The sequence below is a fragment of the Eurytemora carolleeae genome, unplaced genomic scaffold (assembly GCF_000591075.1).
Source record: "Eurytemora carolleeae unplaced genomic scaffold, Eaff_2.0 scaffold16, whole genome shotgun sequence".
NCBI lineage: Eukaryota > Metazoa > Arthropoda > Copepoda > Calanoida > Temoridae > Eurytemora > Eurytemora carolleeae.
Genome location: NW_019396244.1, coordinates 14,529 through 32,291, shown reverse-complemented (window position 1 = coordinate 32,291; position 17,763 = coordinate 14,529). Strand labels below are relative to the sequence as shown.

Genomic DNA, 17,763 nt, shown 5'->3' with positions numbered 1-17,763 from the left:
AATACAGTAATAACCAGAAAACTCTGAAATAGGAAGTTGAGTAATAGACTTAAGTTATGACTTTAAATAGTCCAATGAACATAAGGTACAACAAATGTCAACAGACCCATTTCACTTAACAAGTGATTTAATAACTTACTAGTAAAGCTAGTTGCTTTCTAGCAACATCAAATCCACTTCAGTTTTGTTTTAATGTCGTCTTCCTATTCTACTGTTTTCTGGTCTTTAATTAATACTTACAACGTTCTGCAATTTTTATCTTTGCTTCCAGTTTCGTTATCTTTTTCTTCAATTAACATACTGGTTCATACCATCTACGGTGATACTAAAGGGACTGTTAACATAATTTTAAGTAACCCTTTAATGCCAAAACCTTTTTCATCGTTAAACTTTTAACCTTGTTCAATAACCCGATCCTTTTCTGGTTTTCCATCTGGAATATCAAATTGTTGGCGAAGATCTCTTTTTAATTGCATTAACCAAAATCTAAAATATCTAGATTATACAGTGGGGCTCATTAAGACGATATTTAAGCAACATTGTGTGTATTGGATATTGTTATAAAACTAATAATAGTTCCATTAGCTTCTAAAACAACTTATTTTGTGAAATGGGGCGGGTGCACTGTGCACTGGACAATTGCTGTGTTTCATGTTTATTAGTTCATTTAAAATGTAGTTACAACTGCTTTTTGGGCCAATTTTTTCACGAAAACTTCGCAGAGCGGGTTGTTATTGTACTTAATTGCCCCAAGGGACGTAAAGTAGCTTAACGTCCCTCTATAGGGGAATCATAGGTCGGTTATGTTGGTCAAAGGGCAGCAAAAATTATAACTTAGGTCGGCAGTTTAAAGGGTCCAATGTAGTTTCTCAGATAAAGGACCGCAGACACTCCCTTGAAATCAAATCAAACTTGAAGTTTTTGCTGAATCTAGAATCTATGAAAGTTTAGACAGATCTGTCATCGTAATTTTAGATTCCAATTCATTCGAGAAAGGGAATAAAAATACAAATGGTTAATTTGATTAGCTAAGATTATTTTGTTTGTAAAACACAGATTATACTTTTTTGATATAAATAAAAGTAAAGCTGTTAAAGTACCAAGTTAAAGTACCAAGTTAAAGTACCAAGTTAAAGTACCAAGTTAAAGTACCAAGTTAAAGTACCAAGTTAAAGTTGTTCTCATCGACAAACAAAAGATATTTTTAACACCTTTCCGTCATAAAAAATTATCCCACACTGTTTTAATGTTATAATGTCTCTCTAGGTCTGTTCGTTTAGAACTTGAAACATTATCAAACTTTTTCATATCTTAACAATCTTGTTGTACACACCACCATTACTGGTTCGACTTCGAGCCCTTGTAGCTCCTCTAGTGCGTATATTACGCCAAGGTCTGAGAGAATTAACTTTATTTAAAAATTATTAAAAATTCAGAACATTTTTGTTCTTATTAAATAGCTCTTTGATAAGATAATTTTTGGTTAATAACATTTAAGATTTTAATCTAATGTAAAATTTACTTTAAGTTTATTTTGATGTGGTTGGATTAAAAGATTAAAGCTACAATGATAACAAGAAAAATCTGGAATAGGAAGACGATTTTTTGACTCAAGTTATAAAATAAAAAGTTCGATGAACATGAGACACAGAAATCAAGCAGTGTATAAATAGACCCAGTTCACTAAATTAGTGACCTAATAACTGTTTAGCAACATCAATTTCTCTGAAGTATTGTTATTATGTCGTCTTCCTATTCCATTGTTTTCTGGTTATCACTGTATTTGAAAACACAAATAAAAAATCGCTATAAGTTATTTTAAGATAGTTTAGACTTATGAAAAATAAAGGAAATAGAGTGGAGGTATCAGTTCCCGAGGCGGTGGGTTCTCTTTAACAAATATCCAATCAACATTGCATATCATTTAGTCAAAGAAAATAAAGATACAATAAATAAAGGAAAACCTCCAAGAAAACATGAAACACTGGAAACAAATGAAACAGAAAATTGTGGCAAGTTGTAAATCTTCTTATCTTCATCTTTTTCTTTCAAGTTGACTGAATTATAATATGAGAAGATAGTTTTTGATTCAAATGTTATCAGTTTTATGATACACACTAATAAATAGAAGCGAGGCATAGGCGCGCGCGGGACATAGAAAATATAGTATAAACTAGACTATCAGGGCGCTTCGCACACATCTTCTATTTCAACTATAAATTTTTGCTTAATCTTTTAGCATTTTCTCTTAGATAAAACAATAATACATTTTTGCACTGCATTTCCATTTTTTTTCGCGAATTTTCAAAAATCAAAATTTTTGGAAACACCTCTAATTCTGATCATCCAGAAACCTTCCTTTTGTCATATAAGGTCCCAAACAAATTTAGGCCCGATCGGTTCAGTCGTTTTTTACGTTTATTGGATACAAACAGAACCCAGACAAGCAAAGTATATTTATGGATGTGTAATATACTTATTAGATTATACATCTTGTTGTAATCTGTAGATTGAATACCAGCCCGGATATTCTGCGCTAGGAAGGATTTCTAACTTTGTTTAATCTAAACTCAGGACTTTCTTGTCCAACTGTCAACATTTCTCAAACCCCAGTCCAAAACTTTTTACAATTCTGATAAAACGTTTTTGGTCTCAGGAAACCATTCGTGGAGGTTCCGGAACTGTTTTAAACAAAGAAAAATTCATCCCAATAAAACTATAAAATCTAAAGACACAAAAAAATGTTTTGTTTACGTGTCCTTTTTCGCTTACCACTTACTGAGGACTTAATATTTGACTCAAAATCTAATTTTTTTAAAATTTTGTCTTTTCGACCGGATGGTGAAAACCTCTGATAGTTAAAACTTTTGCTATCTTTTAAATATAGTATAATTCTTTAATAGAAAGGAATTGAGTGTAAACCTTAGATATTTCAAACTTAGATTTTTAAATCTAACAGAAGCCGGAGTTTGAAATATTTAATGTTTACAACATTGAGATGCAAAGATATAGAGATCAGAAAATCAAAGTTTTTAACAAAAACTCAAATCCTTTCAAAAGCAGCAAGAATTTTCATAACCATGACTACTCTATAATAGCTTCAAAAGATTTCATCTCTGGCAACATTTTATTTAAATAATATCTGACAATTATATAAATTATGATTCAGAATGTTAAAGATTAAAATTATCTTTCTTATTTATGTATTTTGTCAAAATATGAATGATATCATTTGTTCTTTAAATTATGGAGGGGGAATACAAAATATTTTACCTTAAAAACTTCTTCGACATGGTGTTCCAGGTTAAATTTTATAATTCATATTATAGGGACAGACAGATTTCGGCGAATTAACCATTTCAGATAAGGGGGGGGGGGATTTTTTTCTTACACTTGAAACAATTCAATCAGTGTTTTCTGATCAATCAGATCTCTACACACTGTAGGTGCATTATTTACTTGCCTGAAATAAAATAAAGAATATTAGAATATATTTAGGCATTCAATCGAGCCACTCAAAGAAAAATAAAGAAACACCAGTGCTAGTGTTGCATGAACCAGATCAAGGATGCAAGTATAGTCCAAGGAACTAATTCAAGGAAAATTAATTGCGGTCGCATATGCTCTGCGTACGTATTGAAACCAGTTCTCTCTGGGCGGACTTTGTAAACAAGAATAGATGCATCATCAGTGTCGTTCAGTATCCGAGGAGGTTAAAAGCATCTAATTTTGATAATTTTGAAAATTCACATAATAGTTTCCTATGACCAGAATATTTCATAGATTATTTTTGTGAAAATGGATTCCATGTCAGGCTTTGACATCCGTTTTGTTTTTACTTTTCCGCTCAAAGACAGTACACTGCAGTACAAAAAATGCGTACACCTCTGAAATAACTTTCCTTGCATTAGTACCTTGATATAGTCTATACTTGTACCAGCCGTCTAGTATACCCATTATGTGGTTGAACCAACACGTTTTCTATTACAAGGCAGAATAATATATAGTGTAAATTATATTATACAGTTCTTGTTTAAATTATTAAGAATATTATTGTTTTGTGTGACTGTGAAATATCGTAACAAAATCTGGGAAATATAATTCTTTTTTAAAATCCTTAGACCTTTTTGACTGTAAAATCTGGACAAAAGTTTGTAAAATTCTAATGGAAAAAGAGTAATTTTGTCATAAAATTGGAATAGATGACAATTTTCAATTGAATATTTTTAAATGATATTATACAAAAAGTTCTGAATTTTCAACCTTAAATCAATTTTTAAAATGACTGTTGATGTAGTTTGATGTGTCTGTAATCTAAAGAGGATGTACGCCTAATTCACATCAGAATCCTTTTCCCTTTATCAGATCAATAATAAGGAATATATATCATCCAATTTTACTTTCTTAAAAAGCTAAACATTCTCACAATACCTTTCATAGTCTCTACTACACAAAAATACAATAAAAAAATTTCAGATCGGAAAATAGGGATAATTCAATGATTTTTGCTCTTGGAAAAGGGTTTAAACCGTTATGAATCGGACAATCACGTCATCATTCCCTGGATGATTAAAATTTAAAAAAATTGTTCCAACGAAATTCGATTTTTCATTAAATTTTGAAAATCCACGATTTTTTTTATAAAATCCGAGAATTTTTTTTTCTTTTAAATGTATACAAAGAGAAAATGTTCACAATTGAAATAGAAGCGCCCTGTAAGACTAGTATTTTTACATATTTAATAAAGATAAATAAAGAATTTGTATAAATTCTAGTATTTAAGCAAACAATAGATTTCCGTCTATTTATCAATATAGAAATGTTCAATATATTTTAGCGTATATTGTATCTTAAAGAGAACCTTGATACAAACCAATATAGAAACAGATATTCTTATCTTTTATATTCAGATAGTGTTTCAAACCTATGGCAGGATGAAGAATCTACATTTATATAATATATATATTTCAAAATATCTTATGTATAGGGTGTACTAAAAAGGTTTGGTGCTGTAAAAGCTGAACCCTTTTCAACAATAGTAATTTGGCTTTTTGTTCTTACAATACAATACAGTCTGTATCCGACTGTGCATGCATTTTGATCCACCCTGTAGTTTTAGATCCAGGGATGGGCTTGCCAAATTTCCGTTCCATTCATTCGCATTCAGCCATATTTCAACCTAAACCTTAATACGATCATATTCAAACCTTTATGCATTCTTACTCAGTCATATTCCAACCATTATAAGCCAAATCTTAATACATTCGTATCCAAACCAATAATACAATCGTACTCAGCCGAATTTAAACCTAAACCTTGATACGATCATATTCAAACCTTTAATGCATTCTTACTCAGTCATATTCCAACCATTAAAAGCCAAATCTTAATTCATTCGTATCAAAACCAATAATACAATCGTACTCAGCCGTATTTAAACTTAAACCTTGATACGATCATATTCGATGCATTCTTACTCAATCATATTCCAACCTTTTTAAGCCAAATCTAAATCCATTCGTATCAAAAGCAATAATACAATCGTACCCAGCCGTATTTAAACCTAAACCTTGATACAATCATATTCAAACCTTTGATGTATTCTTACTCAATCATATTCCAACCTTTATAAGCCAAATCTTAATCCATTTGTATCAAAACCAATAATACAATCGTACTCAGTCGTATTTAAACCTAAACCTTGATACGATTATATTCAAACCTTTGATGCATTCTTACTCAGTCATATTTCAACCTTTATAAGCCAAATCTTAATCCATTCGTATCAAAACCAATAATACAATCGTACTCAGCCGCATTTAAACCTAAACCTTGATACGATCATATTCAAACCTTTGATGCATTCTTACTCAGTCATATTCCAACCTTTATAAGCCAAATCTTAATCCATTCGTATCAAAACCAATAATACAATCGTACTCAATCATATTAAAACCTAAACCTTCATCCGATTATATTTAAACTTTAATGAATTCTTACTCCTAACTCTTATTCTGTTCATATCTAAACTATTAATGCATTCTTACTCAATCATATTTAAACCCTACCCTTATTCTGTTCATATTTAAAACATTCTTACTTAATCATATCTAAACCTGTAGTAAATACCTACTCCCTAAAAATCTCTCAACACGTATCTATCCAGAGCTGAAAACTTTAGAATGGTGGATATCAGGGTTAAAGCTTAATCCACTCTTTTTCTTAATCTCCAGATTAAATATTGCTTGTTTACCTCATGACTTTAATCTTCAGATTAATTATCCGACGGGATATCTGGATATTTCATTCTAAAGTTTTCAGCTCAGGTCAGTCCGCTTCTAAATGCCACACAAGGACATAAGAGTAGCTATCAAAATTCAGCAACTAATACAGTGCTCTGGGTGCCACACAATGACACAAGCTTAGCTATCAATAAGCTATATATATATACCGATCCTAAATTATGGGGAAGATCCGCTCTAAATGCCTCACAAGGACACAAGCCTAGCTATCAACAAGCTATATATCAATCCCTAAGTAAAGGGGATGATCAACCTGAATATAAAGACAGGGTTTCATGTTTACTCTCTCGTAGTAAACAGAACAGAGTTTATCTATCAACTGAGGTGTATTTCGTAGTTGATATCAGAATTGGGTCATTAACAGCGTAATTACAAGGTATGCGCTTTTATATATTTAACGCAGTTAACAATCACAATATGGGTATGACGGAGTTATGTATATCTACATACATGGAATGGGTTAATCTCAATACAGAATTTGCGTAATTACTATATGAACAAGGTATGACGTAAATTACAATAGGCCTCAATTTTTGCTACAAACCTAGCCCTTATTCAGTTTATATTTAAACCAATAATGCATGGTCTTTTCATAATCAAACCATGCAAAACGCATTTTTATTCATTCAGAGATGGAATTTAAAGAATTTGAGCCGCGGTTTAAATCCGCCAAAACCCGGTTTGAATTTAGTGCCGGCTTAAATCTTGAAACATTTAATACAATTTTAAGCGGAACCGACCATATTTAAACCGCGGCTTAAATTTAAACCGCCGCTTAAATTCTTTAAATTCGGCCACAGAGCCCGCGATTTAAAAATTCGGTAAAATATGGCTCGGGTCTAAGGTGTGGTTGGGCCTTATTTACGATTTGAGCTTTCGGATTTAAGCTGCATCTTATTTTCCAAAGAGTTGAGTTCAAAAAACCAGTTTAATATTCTATTTGGTGGATTTTCATGGTAGGAATTGGCGCATTCCGGGTTTTTATGAGAACTAGACTTATTCTCCACTAAAACCAACTAAGATCGGTTTTATTTTCATTGGGTCTAACTCCTTAAGTCGTGAGCCTAAGATCTTGCAGCTGTCAATCACATGAATCAGATTGGGGTCTTAAAGTCGGGTTTAAGGGTGTTACGACTCGAGTCGAAGATTTTATATCGCGGGGCCGGGCTCAGGCATAATCAAACCTAGCCTCCCTAAGCCTCAAACCTAAACCTTAGTGTTTATCTTATTTCTCACAATCTTTAATATTATACCCAACCCTTATATTTGCACTCATTTAATTTCAAAACTAATGCATTTTTACTTTCATAATTAACATACAAAACCTTAATTACCCTATCTAAACCTATCTAAACATTTTATATTCAAAATATTTTAGATGTAGTTATTATTGTTATTAAAGAGACTGTTAGTGTAATTTTAAGGGACCCTCCATGCAAAAACGGCAATGTTCAATTCACAACGATAACCTTAAACCTTTATCTCATCAATTATTTAGAAGGGACTGTTGATTTCCTAACATGTTTTGCTGCAGTAGAATTGCACGGGTACCAGTAGAGAAACCGCAATTAAAAATAATCGGTTCTCAAAATTATAATTCATACGAGGGAGGGGGTGCAGAGGCGCCATGATCCCCGCAAAAATGACCAAATGATGGGAGACCAGTTCTGCGGGGCCTGGAGGTAATTCTGCAAATCCTGAGGCTCGGAGGTCATTTTTGCAGGGATCATGGCGCCTCTGCACCCCCTCCCTCTTCATACTTAATGAGGCAATTACCTTTTCAGAGAACCGTTGTGAATCAGGCATTGCCATTTTTGCATGGAGCCTCACTTGAAATTAAGCTTACAGTCCCATTAACTACATATAGATATATTTTGATATTTTTTGGTTAAGCCAATGGCAATAAATTTAAACAAAAAATAAAAACAACAAGCGGAGACCAAAATGCGGGGTGTGGAGACAGAATGGCGGGAGGCTTGGTGACGTCACTGAGGCTGGGAGACCAGTTTTGCGGGGCCTGGAGGTAATTCAGCAAATCCTGAGGCTCGGAGGTCATTTTTGCGGGGATCATGGCGCCTCTGCACCCCCTCCCTCGTACACCTGCAGTATGGAAACAGTACAACAAAATGACCGTTTTACACTTTTTTCTAGTAAATTCCCCTCTAATATATATTCTATTCTCTTTGCCTACCACTGAGCCGGAAACTTAAAAGAGTATCGTTGAATGAAACTCCCGAGTTTCTCTTTTGGGGTTTACAGGTTTGTGTAGATTAAAAGATATCAAAGTAAGCCCAGAAAATGATTATAAAATACAAAATCTACCATATTAAATAGTCCTACAACCAAATCTACAAAATTATTGTACCAAATTCACGAAACCTGGGTTTCGATCAGGTTCCGATACTCTGCCTGTTTTAAATTTCGTGCTCTGTTAACTCCCGATTGTACTCTCATACTGAACTGCCAAAACCGGTTTAAAGCAAAAACAAATAAACTCCAAGAACTTAAAAAACGTCAGTTAGGTGCCACACTGATTCTGCATTCACGTTATATATACAGTTAAATTATGATTAAATTATTATGGTTGTGCATGTTAGTTGTTTTCTCTAATGGTAATCAGCTCGACAAATTAATCAGTTTTGTCAAGGGGGGAGCAAACCCTGCTGGCAGCTCTACAATACCCCAATCTCCCTCTAGCTTTGCACCCAGAGCAAACCAAGCTGAGATAAATACTGCTCCAAGAGCACAATTCCAGATCGTTGCTCCTATTCCATTCTCTGAGGTGGCAGATCCGAATAGAAGAGTTGTTGATATTGATGTCCCTCAACCAAAAAATACAGGTTTTTATCTAATTCAAAGCTGCACTTGAGTTTCGTCATAGATTCACAAAATTATTCTTAAACCCTTTAAATCAAAATTTTACATTAAAGATTGTAAAAAAGTCATTGATTTTAAAGTAACTTAAAAACAAAGTACATTTCTTGTTGAGATCGTAGAGGCCAAGAAATATATAGACCAGGAACTGCCATTTCTAATGCGTCAAATCTGTGTACTGCAGTGGGAGGAGATCAAAACAAAGAATTCAGGGGCAACACATCATTTTTAAGGGAAAAGGGCCCAAGGGGTGGAATACGAATAAATTGCTATTGTATTTTCCATATTGACCATATTGTGTATTCGCTCTAACTTGAAATATTAACTTGTTTTTTGTTGGACTGTAATATCACATCAGAGCTGTAGTCCTTTCCCTTCACCTTCTGTGGGGGCACTGGGATTGTTTACATTCCTCCCACAGAGTACAGTACACAATTTGCGTATATATGAGTTGGGCGTTTCTGTATATAGATCCTTGCTAGAGGCCTCTGATTGTAGTCTAATCTAATGTTTAGGAGCTTCTAATCTCTCCAATGCTCCAAGATTTCAACCCGCTGCTCCAAGATTTAATCCTGCTCCTGGTCCTCAGCAACAACCCAGGCGAATAGTAGCTCTCCCTGCCGGAGCTACTCAAGTTGGCGGAACTCCTTATGTAGGGCAGGAGAAAGAGAGTTCCATCAGTTCAGAACAGTATACGGAGCAGTATGTGGATCAGTATACGGAGCAGGTTCAAACAACTACTAAACCCCGGCAGAGGGTTCTCCAGGTACTTTATAAAAGTGCAGGACATGTTCTTATTCAGAGGTCAATGGAATGTATCAAGGCCGGATAATTTTTGAAATTTTTAGAACTTTTATGTACCTAAGCTATATATATACCTTTTTCACATATTAAATTATAGTTGTTTTTTTTAGGTTTTTTAAATCGCCGGAAAAATGCGATAAAAAAGCGCTTTTGATCGCTACTAATCTAAGTAATCTTACTTCTATCTGTTGCGTCTATAAGGAGAAAATTGTTAAAAACGACCCACACCGAAGAACGCAGCGTCCATACAAATTCGGAAAGATTCAACATATTCAACTCTGATCGTAAACAAATCAATTTAATTCCAAACATTCAAACATTCAAATATTACAAACAGTAGTCATTGATTATTTTTCGGCGCATTCGTATATAGTTAATATTTCATAATATTTTTGATTTTTTTTTTAATAATTTTCGCTGGCGCTGGATTTTCGAACATTCCTGGAAAATATGAAAATGTCGTCTTCAAAATCAAAAATCCTCGAAACAGGAATGCATGTTTTCAAAAGTAACTCGCAGATCATGAAAAATACAAAATACTATGAAATATCAACTATTTACGAATGCGTCGAAAAATAATCGATGACTATTGTTTGTAATATCTGAATGATTTGTTTGGAATTAAATTGATTTGTTTAAGATCCGAGTTGAATGTTGAATCTTTCTGAATTTGTATGGACACTACGTTCTTCGGTGTGAGTCGTTTTTAACAATTTTCTCCTTATAGGCACACCAGATAAAAGTAAGATTAGTAGCGATCAAAAGCTTTTTTATCGCATTAAGCCTATATACCCCCTTTCATTTTTCGCGAACACTCCCTTTAATGAAAATCTAATCCAGGAAAAAGCTTTGGTTATAACATGATTCAAGGATATAATACTAAAACTTTTGCTTGAAAGTTCTTTTGGCAAGTTTGTGGCGAAGGTGTTTAGAGGTTTACGCGCTTTAATCCCTTCTTTTTAACTCTGACTTTTTACCATAAATGGTTTATTTTTAATCTTCGTGACAGAAACAATTCCTCAAGAACTGACGAGGGTCAACCCAGGCCGAAATATATTTTCATTAAATTTGGAACCAACATCTTCTTTTTTTTTTACTCTACAGAGGTTTGGTCCATCACCATCACCGAATTTTATATATAAATGGTCTATTCCCGGCCAATATTCTGGTTCGATAACATTTCCCTTAGACTGAGCGCACCAAGGAAGATTCAGCAGGAATCCCAATATTTTTTGTTTATATACAAAGTATACTGCAGTTTCTGGGAGAAAAATAAACTAACTCAATGCTACTCTTACCCATGAGTCTTTCCTGAGTCTTTATAAAAGGGACTGTAAGCGTAATTTCTAGTGACCTTACATGCTTAAGATTGTAATGCCAGATTCTCAGTGGTACCCTTGAAACCTTTATCTGATCAATAATTTGGAAGATTTGATAGTTTTGGTTTTAAACGTGTTTAGTTCTGATAATTTCTACACGTTTATGGAGAAACTACGAGTGAATATTTGACGATGTTTGTTTATATTCCTCCCAGAAACTGCAGTACAGTTGTTTTGTAAGCCAAGCTTTGAGGGTTCCTCGTGAATCTGTCTTGACTCTGCAACATACAGGGTGTCCCAACAAACATGGTAATTAATGAGACAATTTGACATTGTCTTCGATTTCCAATTATTGATAAATTACAAAGAGTGTACAAAACGTCTTACGAGATTTTGAAAATGTGGTCTGCATTCTTTGTATGTTCAAAATTGACAATGATAAAAAACATTTGAAAGATTTCGTTGCTATTTAATATATTAGAATCTCAGATTTCTCAATATCTCGACAGTCAATTTTAACATCCACATTTTGGAATTCCCAAGACTAGCAGGATCTTAAGCATCAACTGTTTTAACTGGAGTACCACACACATTGTGTTCACGTAATATACAATAATAAATGATAATTAAGACGATTTTAAAGTAGCCACTTAATTATAATGTTTATTGGGACACACTGTAGCTAGAAAAAATCTCGTACAAATTGGGTTGTTTATAAAATCCACTGTCACGGTTTCCTAACTGTCTCATGTTGCCAAATTTCTCTGATAAATTGCATCTTTCAAGATCGAAAACCCAGGTTTTGGATAATTAATTTCGGTTTCATGATTCAGGATTTGGATTGAGGTTTAATTTCCAGAATTTTTTTTTGTCTGAACGTGAGACACACACAACATGCACAAACTAGAAAAATGGGCTTACTTTTTTAATTCAGTGCTTCTTTGATTTTGGAAAATCATAAATTTTAATTAACAAACTGAGATTAAAGCCACCCAGCTTCTCTGAATGTCAAAAACTGACATAGCGACCAACTAGTGTTGATTTGATTTGTTTTTTTAACGTTAAAGTTATTTTTGTTCTCCGGAGACTCTAATAAAATCCCCAACCTCCTAAAGCAATGTTTTTATGAAATCATGTAAAATGTTGAAGATATTAGCCTAAATGTAGCAAACCCATACGTTCGGACGAACATAAGATTTTAAACTATTTAAAACACTGCTTGTTCTCCGTTGATTCAATTTCAACCGATTTTTAATGTTTTTAACTATTTTCTTCTTTTTTGTTAAAAGTGTTCTGAAATATTTCTGGCTTGTTGCTAATGACAGATTCTTCAAAATTTGTAGGATCTAGAAATGTTCAGAAATTGGCTGAAAATAAATTCCCATGAGTATCCATCGTTCAGAAATTTTTTTTGTTGAAACTTGACTACTTTCTTTCTCAGGTTGGAGAGAGGAATCAGAATACTCTGGGTTCCAATAACCAACAGTATCAGGGTACAAGACAACCTCAGGTCTCAAGAGGGGTGTTTAGTTTACCCGGAGCAGACCAACACAGGTCAGAAACTTATAAAAAACGTCAGGGTTATGTTGTAATAATTTTTTTCTCGTGCATTCTGTAGTATATAAACCTTCTCCCTGGTTCTATTCTTCTAAACCTTCTCCCTGGTTCTATTCTTATAAACCTTCTCCCTGGTTCTATTCTTATAAACCTTCTCCCTGGTTCTATTCTTATAAACCTTCTCCCTGGTTCTATTCTTATAAACCTTCTCCCTGGTTCTATTCTCATAAACCTTCTCCCTGGTTCTATTCTCATAAACCTTCTCCCTAGGTCCTTATATCCTAAACATTCTCTTTCAAATATTCCCGTCTTGAAATTTAAATATAGTTTCCCGACGAAATGCTTGTTCTAAAAAGTTTCCATCCTTGACTTGATATTTCCCAGGAAACAAAGTTTAGCAATTCTTAATTCTCGGAAGTTCCATTCTTCCTGTTCTATCCTAGTCCTATCTTTTCCATCCCCTAGTCCTATCTTATCTATATCATAGTCCTATCTTTTCCATCCCCTAGTCGTATCTTATCTATATCATAGTCCTATCTTTTCTATCTCAGTCCGATATTTTCTATCTCCTAGTCCTATCTTCTTTCCTAGTACTATCTTTTCTATCTCCTAGTCCTATCTTTTCTATCTCTTAGTCCGATATTTTCTATCTCCTAGTGCTATCTTTTTTCCTAGTCCCATCTTTTTTCCTAGCCCCATCTTTTTCCCTAGTCCAATCTTTTTCCCTAGTCCAATCTTTTTCCCTAGTTCCATCTTTTTCCCTAGTCCCATCTTTTTCCCTAGTCCCATCTTTTTTCCTAGTCCTATCTTTTCTCCTAGTCCCATCTTTTTTCCTAGTCCCATCTTTTTTCCTAGTCCCATCTTTTTCCTAGTCCCATCTTTTTCCTAGTCCCATCTTTTTCCTAGTCCCATCTTTTTCCTAGTCCCATCTTTTTCCTAGTCCCAACGGAACTTACTGAGATATAATATTAGTCTAAGCCAGCCATATTGTATTATGTCTGGCTCAAACTTCTATGAGTTCAACTTGGCTTAGATTAAACTAAATATCTCTGGAATGAAAATTAGTTCGGTTAGATTTATATAATAATCCACACACCAGGGTTTCTAACTCTTACAAAGTTAAAATAGATGCATAGAGCCAAAATTCAATGGTTTATATTTTCGTGAAAAATCATTTATTTTACGCAAAAGTTATGAGTTTGCACGGAGTTTTTTTATGGTTTAATTCGCTAAATGAGGGAAAATTAATGACTTTTGGGAAAAAAGATGAATTTTTGAGGGAAAAGATTAAAATATGAAGAAAACACTCGTCTTTTGATGTCCAAGAACAAGAAAACTTGAAAATTATTGTTTCATCAACTTTCTTTGCATTTAGGCAATATACTGAGGAGTTGAAGCTTGCTCAAGATGCATTATTAGCTCTTGGTTGAGACGGAGAAGGAAATTCCAGACTAGACGAGATAATTTTATTTTTCTTAAACACTTGTGATTTTACATAATTTTAATCATGGAACCTAAAGTAGTAAATAACTGAAATAAAATGAAATTTTTTCATCGATAATTTAAATTTCAAATAAGGATAAATTTTAGATAGACGAGAACATTTTATTTTTCATCATAATTTTATTAACAGATCCTAAAGTTAAACATAACTGAAATTAAACCAATAAAATTCTAAGCTAATTTTTTAGAGAATTTAATTTCATACAAAAGTAGAAATTTTAGACGGATGAGATAATTTTAATTGTCTTTTACACTAGTGATTTTACATAATTTTTTCAACACAACCAAAGGCTTTTTTTCAGAGATAATCTGAATTTCTAAATATTTTGTTGCGATGATACTGTGCATCAAAGTTTGGTATAAGTTGAATTAAACGTCGAGACTTCTTTAATCCTTTTCAAATATAAACTCAAATATACCACAAGTAGCATAGTTCATATAGACAATATTTTTCCCTTCCATGCCACATATTAGCTTTTTTGTCTTCCAGCAGCCAAGAGCCACTACTTTACAGTCTTCCGTGCCACAGCATTTGAGTGTTCCGGCAGTTATGCCTTTAAATAATATATTTAGTGCATTTAAATTAAAAAATACATTAACGTAATGCAAAATATATATTAAGACCTGTTACGTTTTTAATTTAAATAATGACGATTTTTTTTAATGTAAACTGCTAAACTTATAATCCTTAAAAATTCAATCTTTCCTGTAAAATGGCTTATTTTTGAAAACATGAATATTAAAAATGATGCACAATAACATGCACCAAAACATACTCTAAAGTTCAAAAGGCGCACATAACCAAAAATGCGCACTATTTAATGAGAAAATTGCAAAATAGAATACATTTTTGAGGTAATCTGTAATGATCACCTAGTTAATGCCATTTAATATTGTTATTTTTCTCATCTTTTCTTATTCTTTAGACTGCCCCAAACAGTTTGCCTCGGTGTCCTCAATGCGTAAAATGATTCATTGATCTGTAATTAACTTCTACATTTTCTTAAAGGTATCATCTTTCCCGTAATGCGGCAGGATTTTTGAAAATTGCAATTTCAAAGGTAAGTGAATGACAACTTGAAATTCTTCTTTCATTTCCGATATTTGATGAATGACAAACGAGAGTATTAAAAAATGATAGTATATGTCTTATGAGAAGTTTAGAATATGGTGTTCCTCAATTTTGAAGGTAAAACATGAGACCACATTATGGAAATACTGGAAATATTAGTTTTTGTTGCAACTGTGATATTATATAATTAATGTTAACGAAACAAGACCGTAATAATAATACTGAGATTTATTCCCAGGTTTTTAGGACACCTTGTACGAGATTAGGTTATAATACTTTCATGGAATAGAATTATGAGAAAATTATCTCTAAATACTAAATGATCATCCATCTTTCAACTTTAAAGGGACTGTAAGCATAACTTTAAGTGACCTTTTATTTAGATAGGTGTATACCCGATTCACAATGCGGTACTCTTATTAATTATTAATTTAAAAAACTAATTCTGAAAACATATCCACCCCCAAAGTAGGAGTTTTGAACGTCGAATTTGCGCTCAAACTCAGTATTTACAGATCTTTAAAAAGTTGTATATGTCTCAAATGAATCCTAAAGAAGTTTTTCACAACACTGCATACTCAGTTCAACTACCTTACATAGCCGGTCACTCCCTTTAAACCTTGAACTGACAAAGGATGACCGACTGTTCAATTATTTTGTAATTATTTACAGAAACACTTATCGTTGAATACTTATCTCTAGCTCTGTGAATATATCTCTAGTATTAATTATGTAGAAGTAACCATATACATGTCATGTTAACCGTACTAACAAGATTATCACAAGAGGGGAAAATGTTTCTTTATATACTATAGCTTAGAAACCCATGGTACTCATAGTTACTCCCGCTGTATACCCGCGCCGGTCGTAATTTACGATGTTAACTATTTTTCCATAAAAGTCGATCCACTCAAAGAATCTCAAAAACAGACTATAGAACATTCCCGTGATTCTCCCGAGTTCACCAATCAAAATTTGAGTCAAATCGTTTTTGAGTAATGATCGGTTATACAAAAATACAAACAGAGATGACAACTTTATAAACATATATAGATGCAGAAGAAATACAAACAGAGATTACAACTTTATAAACATATAAGATAAGTTAAGATAAGATAAAGTTTATTGTTAAATTACTTGCATCTGTAGAACGAGTTTACAATTACAAATTGATGATTATATTGACATTGGGTGGAAAACAGCTCTTGGCTGTTTTGATTATTTTTTCCACCTAATTTTATTAGAGATCAGAGTGCGATTTTATCTTATGCAAAGTAGTTTATACATTTGTTAGAATAACTAGAGTTTAAAGTAATTTTCTGACATGTACACAACAAATATCAAAGCATATTAAAACATATCTAATTAGTTTTACATGAATAGCAATTCGGTTTATAACACATTGTAATGTAATTTTCAAAAAGAGATTTTTCCAGTCTATTTTTAAATATACTTAAGGAGTTGCTTCTTAGACGCTACGTTTTTTAGTAGTCGTCTTTACAGTTTCATCTTTTGTGGGGAACGCTGTATGTAGTCAAATCTAGAATGAAAAACAAGCGCCCATCTTCTATTTCAATGGTCAACGCATTGTAAAAAAAAGTTCGCGGATTTCATAAAACAAATTCAAGTCTTTTTAAACAATTTTCTCCTTATAGACGCAACAGAGAGAAGTAAGATTTTCTCCGTGAGCATATATACCCCCTTTCATTTACCGCGAACACTCCCTTTAAGACGGAGAAAAATTATTTTTTTAATATGACGCTGGATTGAAAATTGAGAATTAAAGAACAAAATAAAAATTTTGCTTTCCCTTGAATCCCACACATTCAACAAAATTCTAGAATATTTACTCCCCTAACCCAAACCTTGAGTACGTCTCTGACAGAGAAATATTTTTTTTCAGGCTTGAATATGAAACTTGATGCTGAAATGGATTTGGCTTGTTTCGGAAATTGTTTTATATCCGTTTCTGTCAACTATATATATATAATATATATATTTATGTATAGAATGAGATTTATATTCATACAACTCCAGCATACAGGTGTAAAGAGAACTTTTTTCTATCTCAACTTCAAGGGTTTCTAGAAAATCAATTTTCTAACTGTTATATTAGTCGATCTGTTGAAAGCATGGAAATAGTTTCTATGGAGAGAACATAATACGTAAAAAAAGATCAAATCTTACTGAATTTTTTTCTAAAGTCACCATATTAACGTTTTTTCCAAAGCTTTGAATAAGGTTGTAAAACTATTTAGTTTGATGATTTTATCTAAGTATACTGCAGTGTTCGGCGTTTATATCAATACAATGAAGACGACTTTTCTATCAC

At 32.9% G+C, this 17,763-nt stretch overlaps 1 protein-coding gene across 1 annotated transcript; it reads left to right on the top strand.

Annotated features, from left to right (window-relative positions):
* The first annotated feature begins 8,794 nt into the window (after positions 1-8,794).
* LOC111699240 (zyxin) lies at positions 8,795-14,313 on the top strand. The gene is made up of 4 exons (XM_023469851.1): positions 8,795-9,142; positions 9,692-9,942; positions 12,741-12,853; positions 14,232-14,313. Exons 1-4 carry the CDS (start codon positions 8,869-8,871, stop codon positions 14,284-14,286), a joined length of 693 nt encoding a protein of 230 aa, XP_023325619.1. The 5' UTR covers positions 8,795-8,868; the 3' UTR covers positions 14,287-14,313.
* Positions 14,314-17,763: the final 3,450 nt, after the last annotated feature.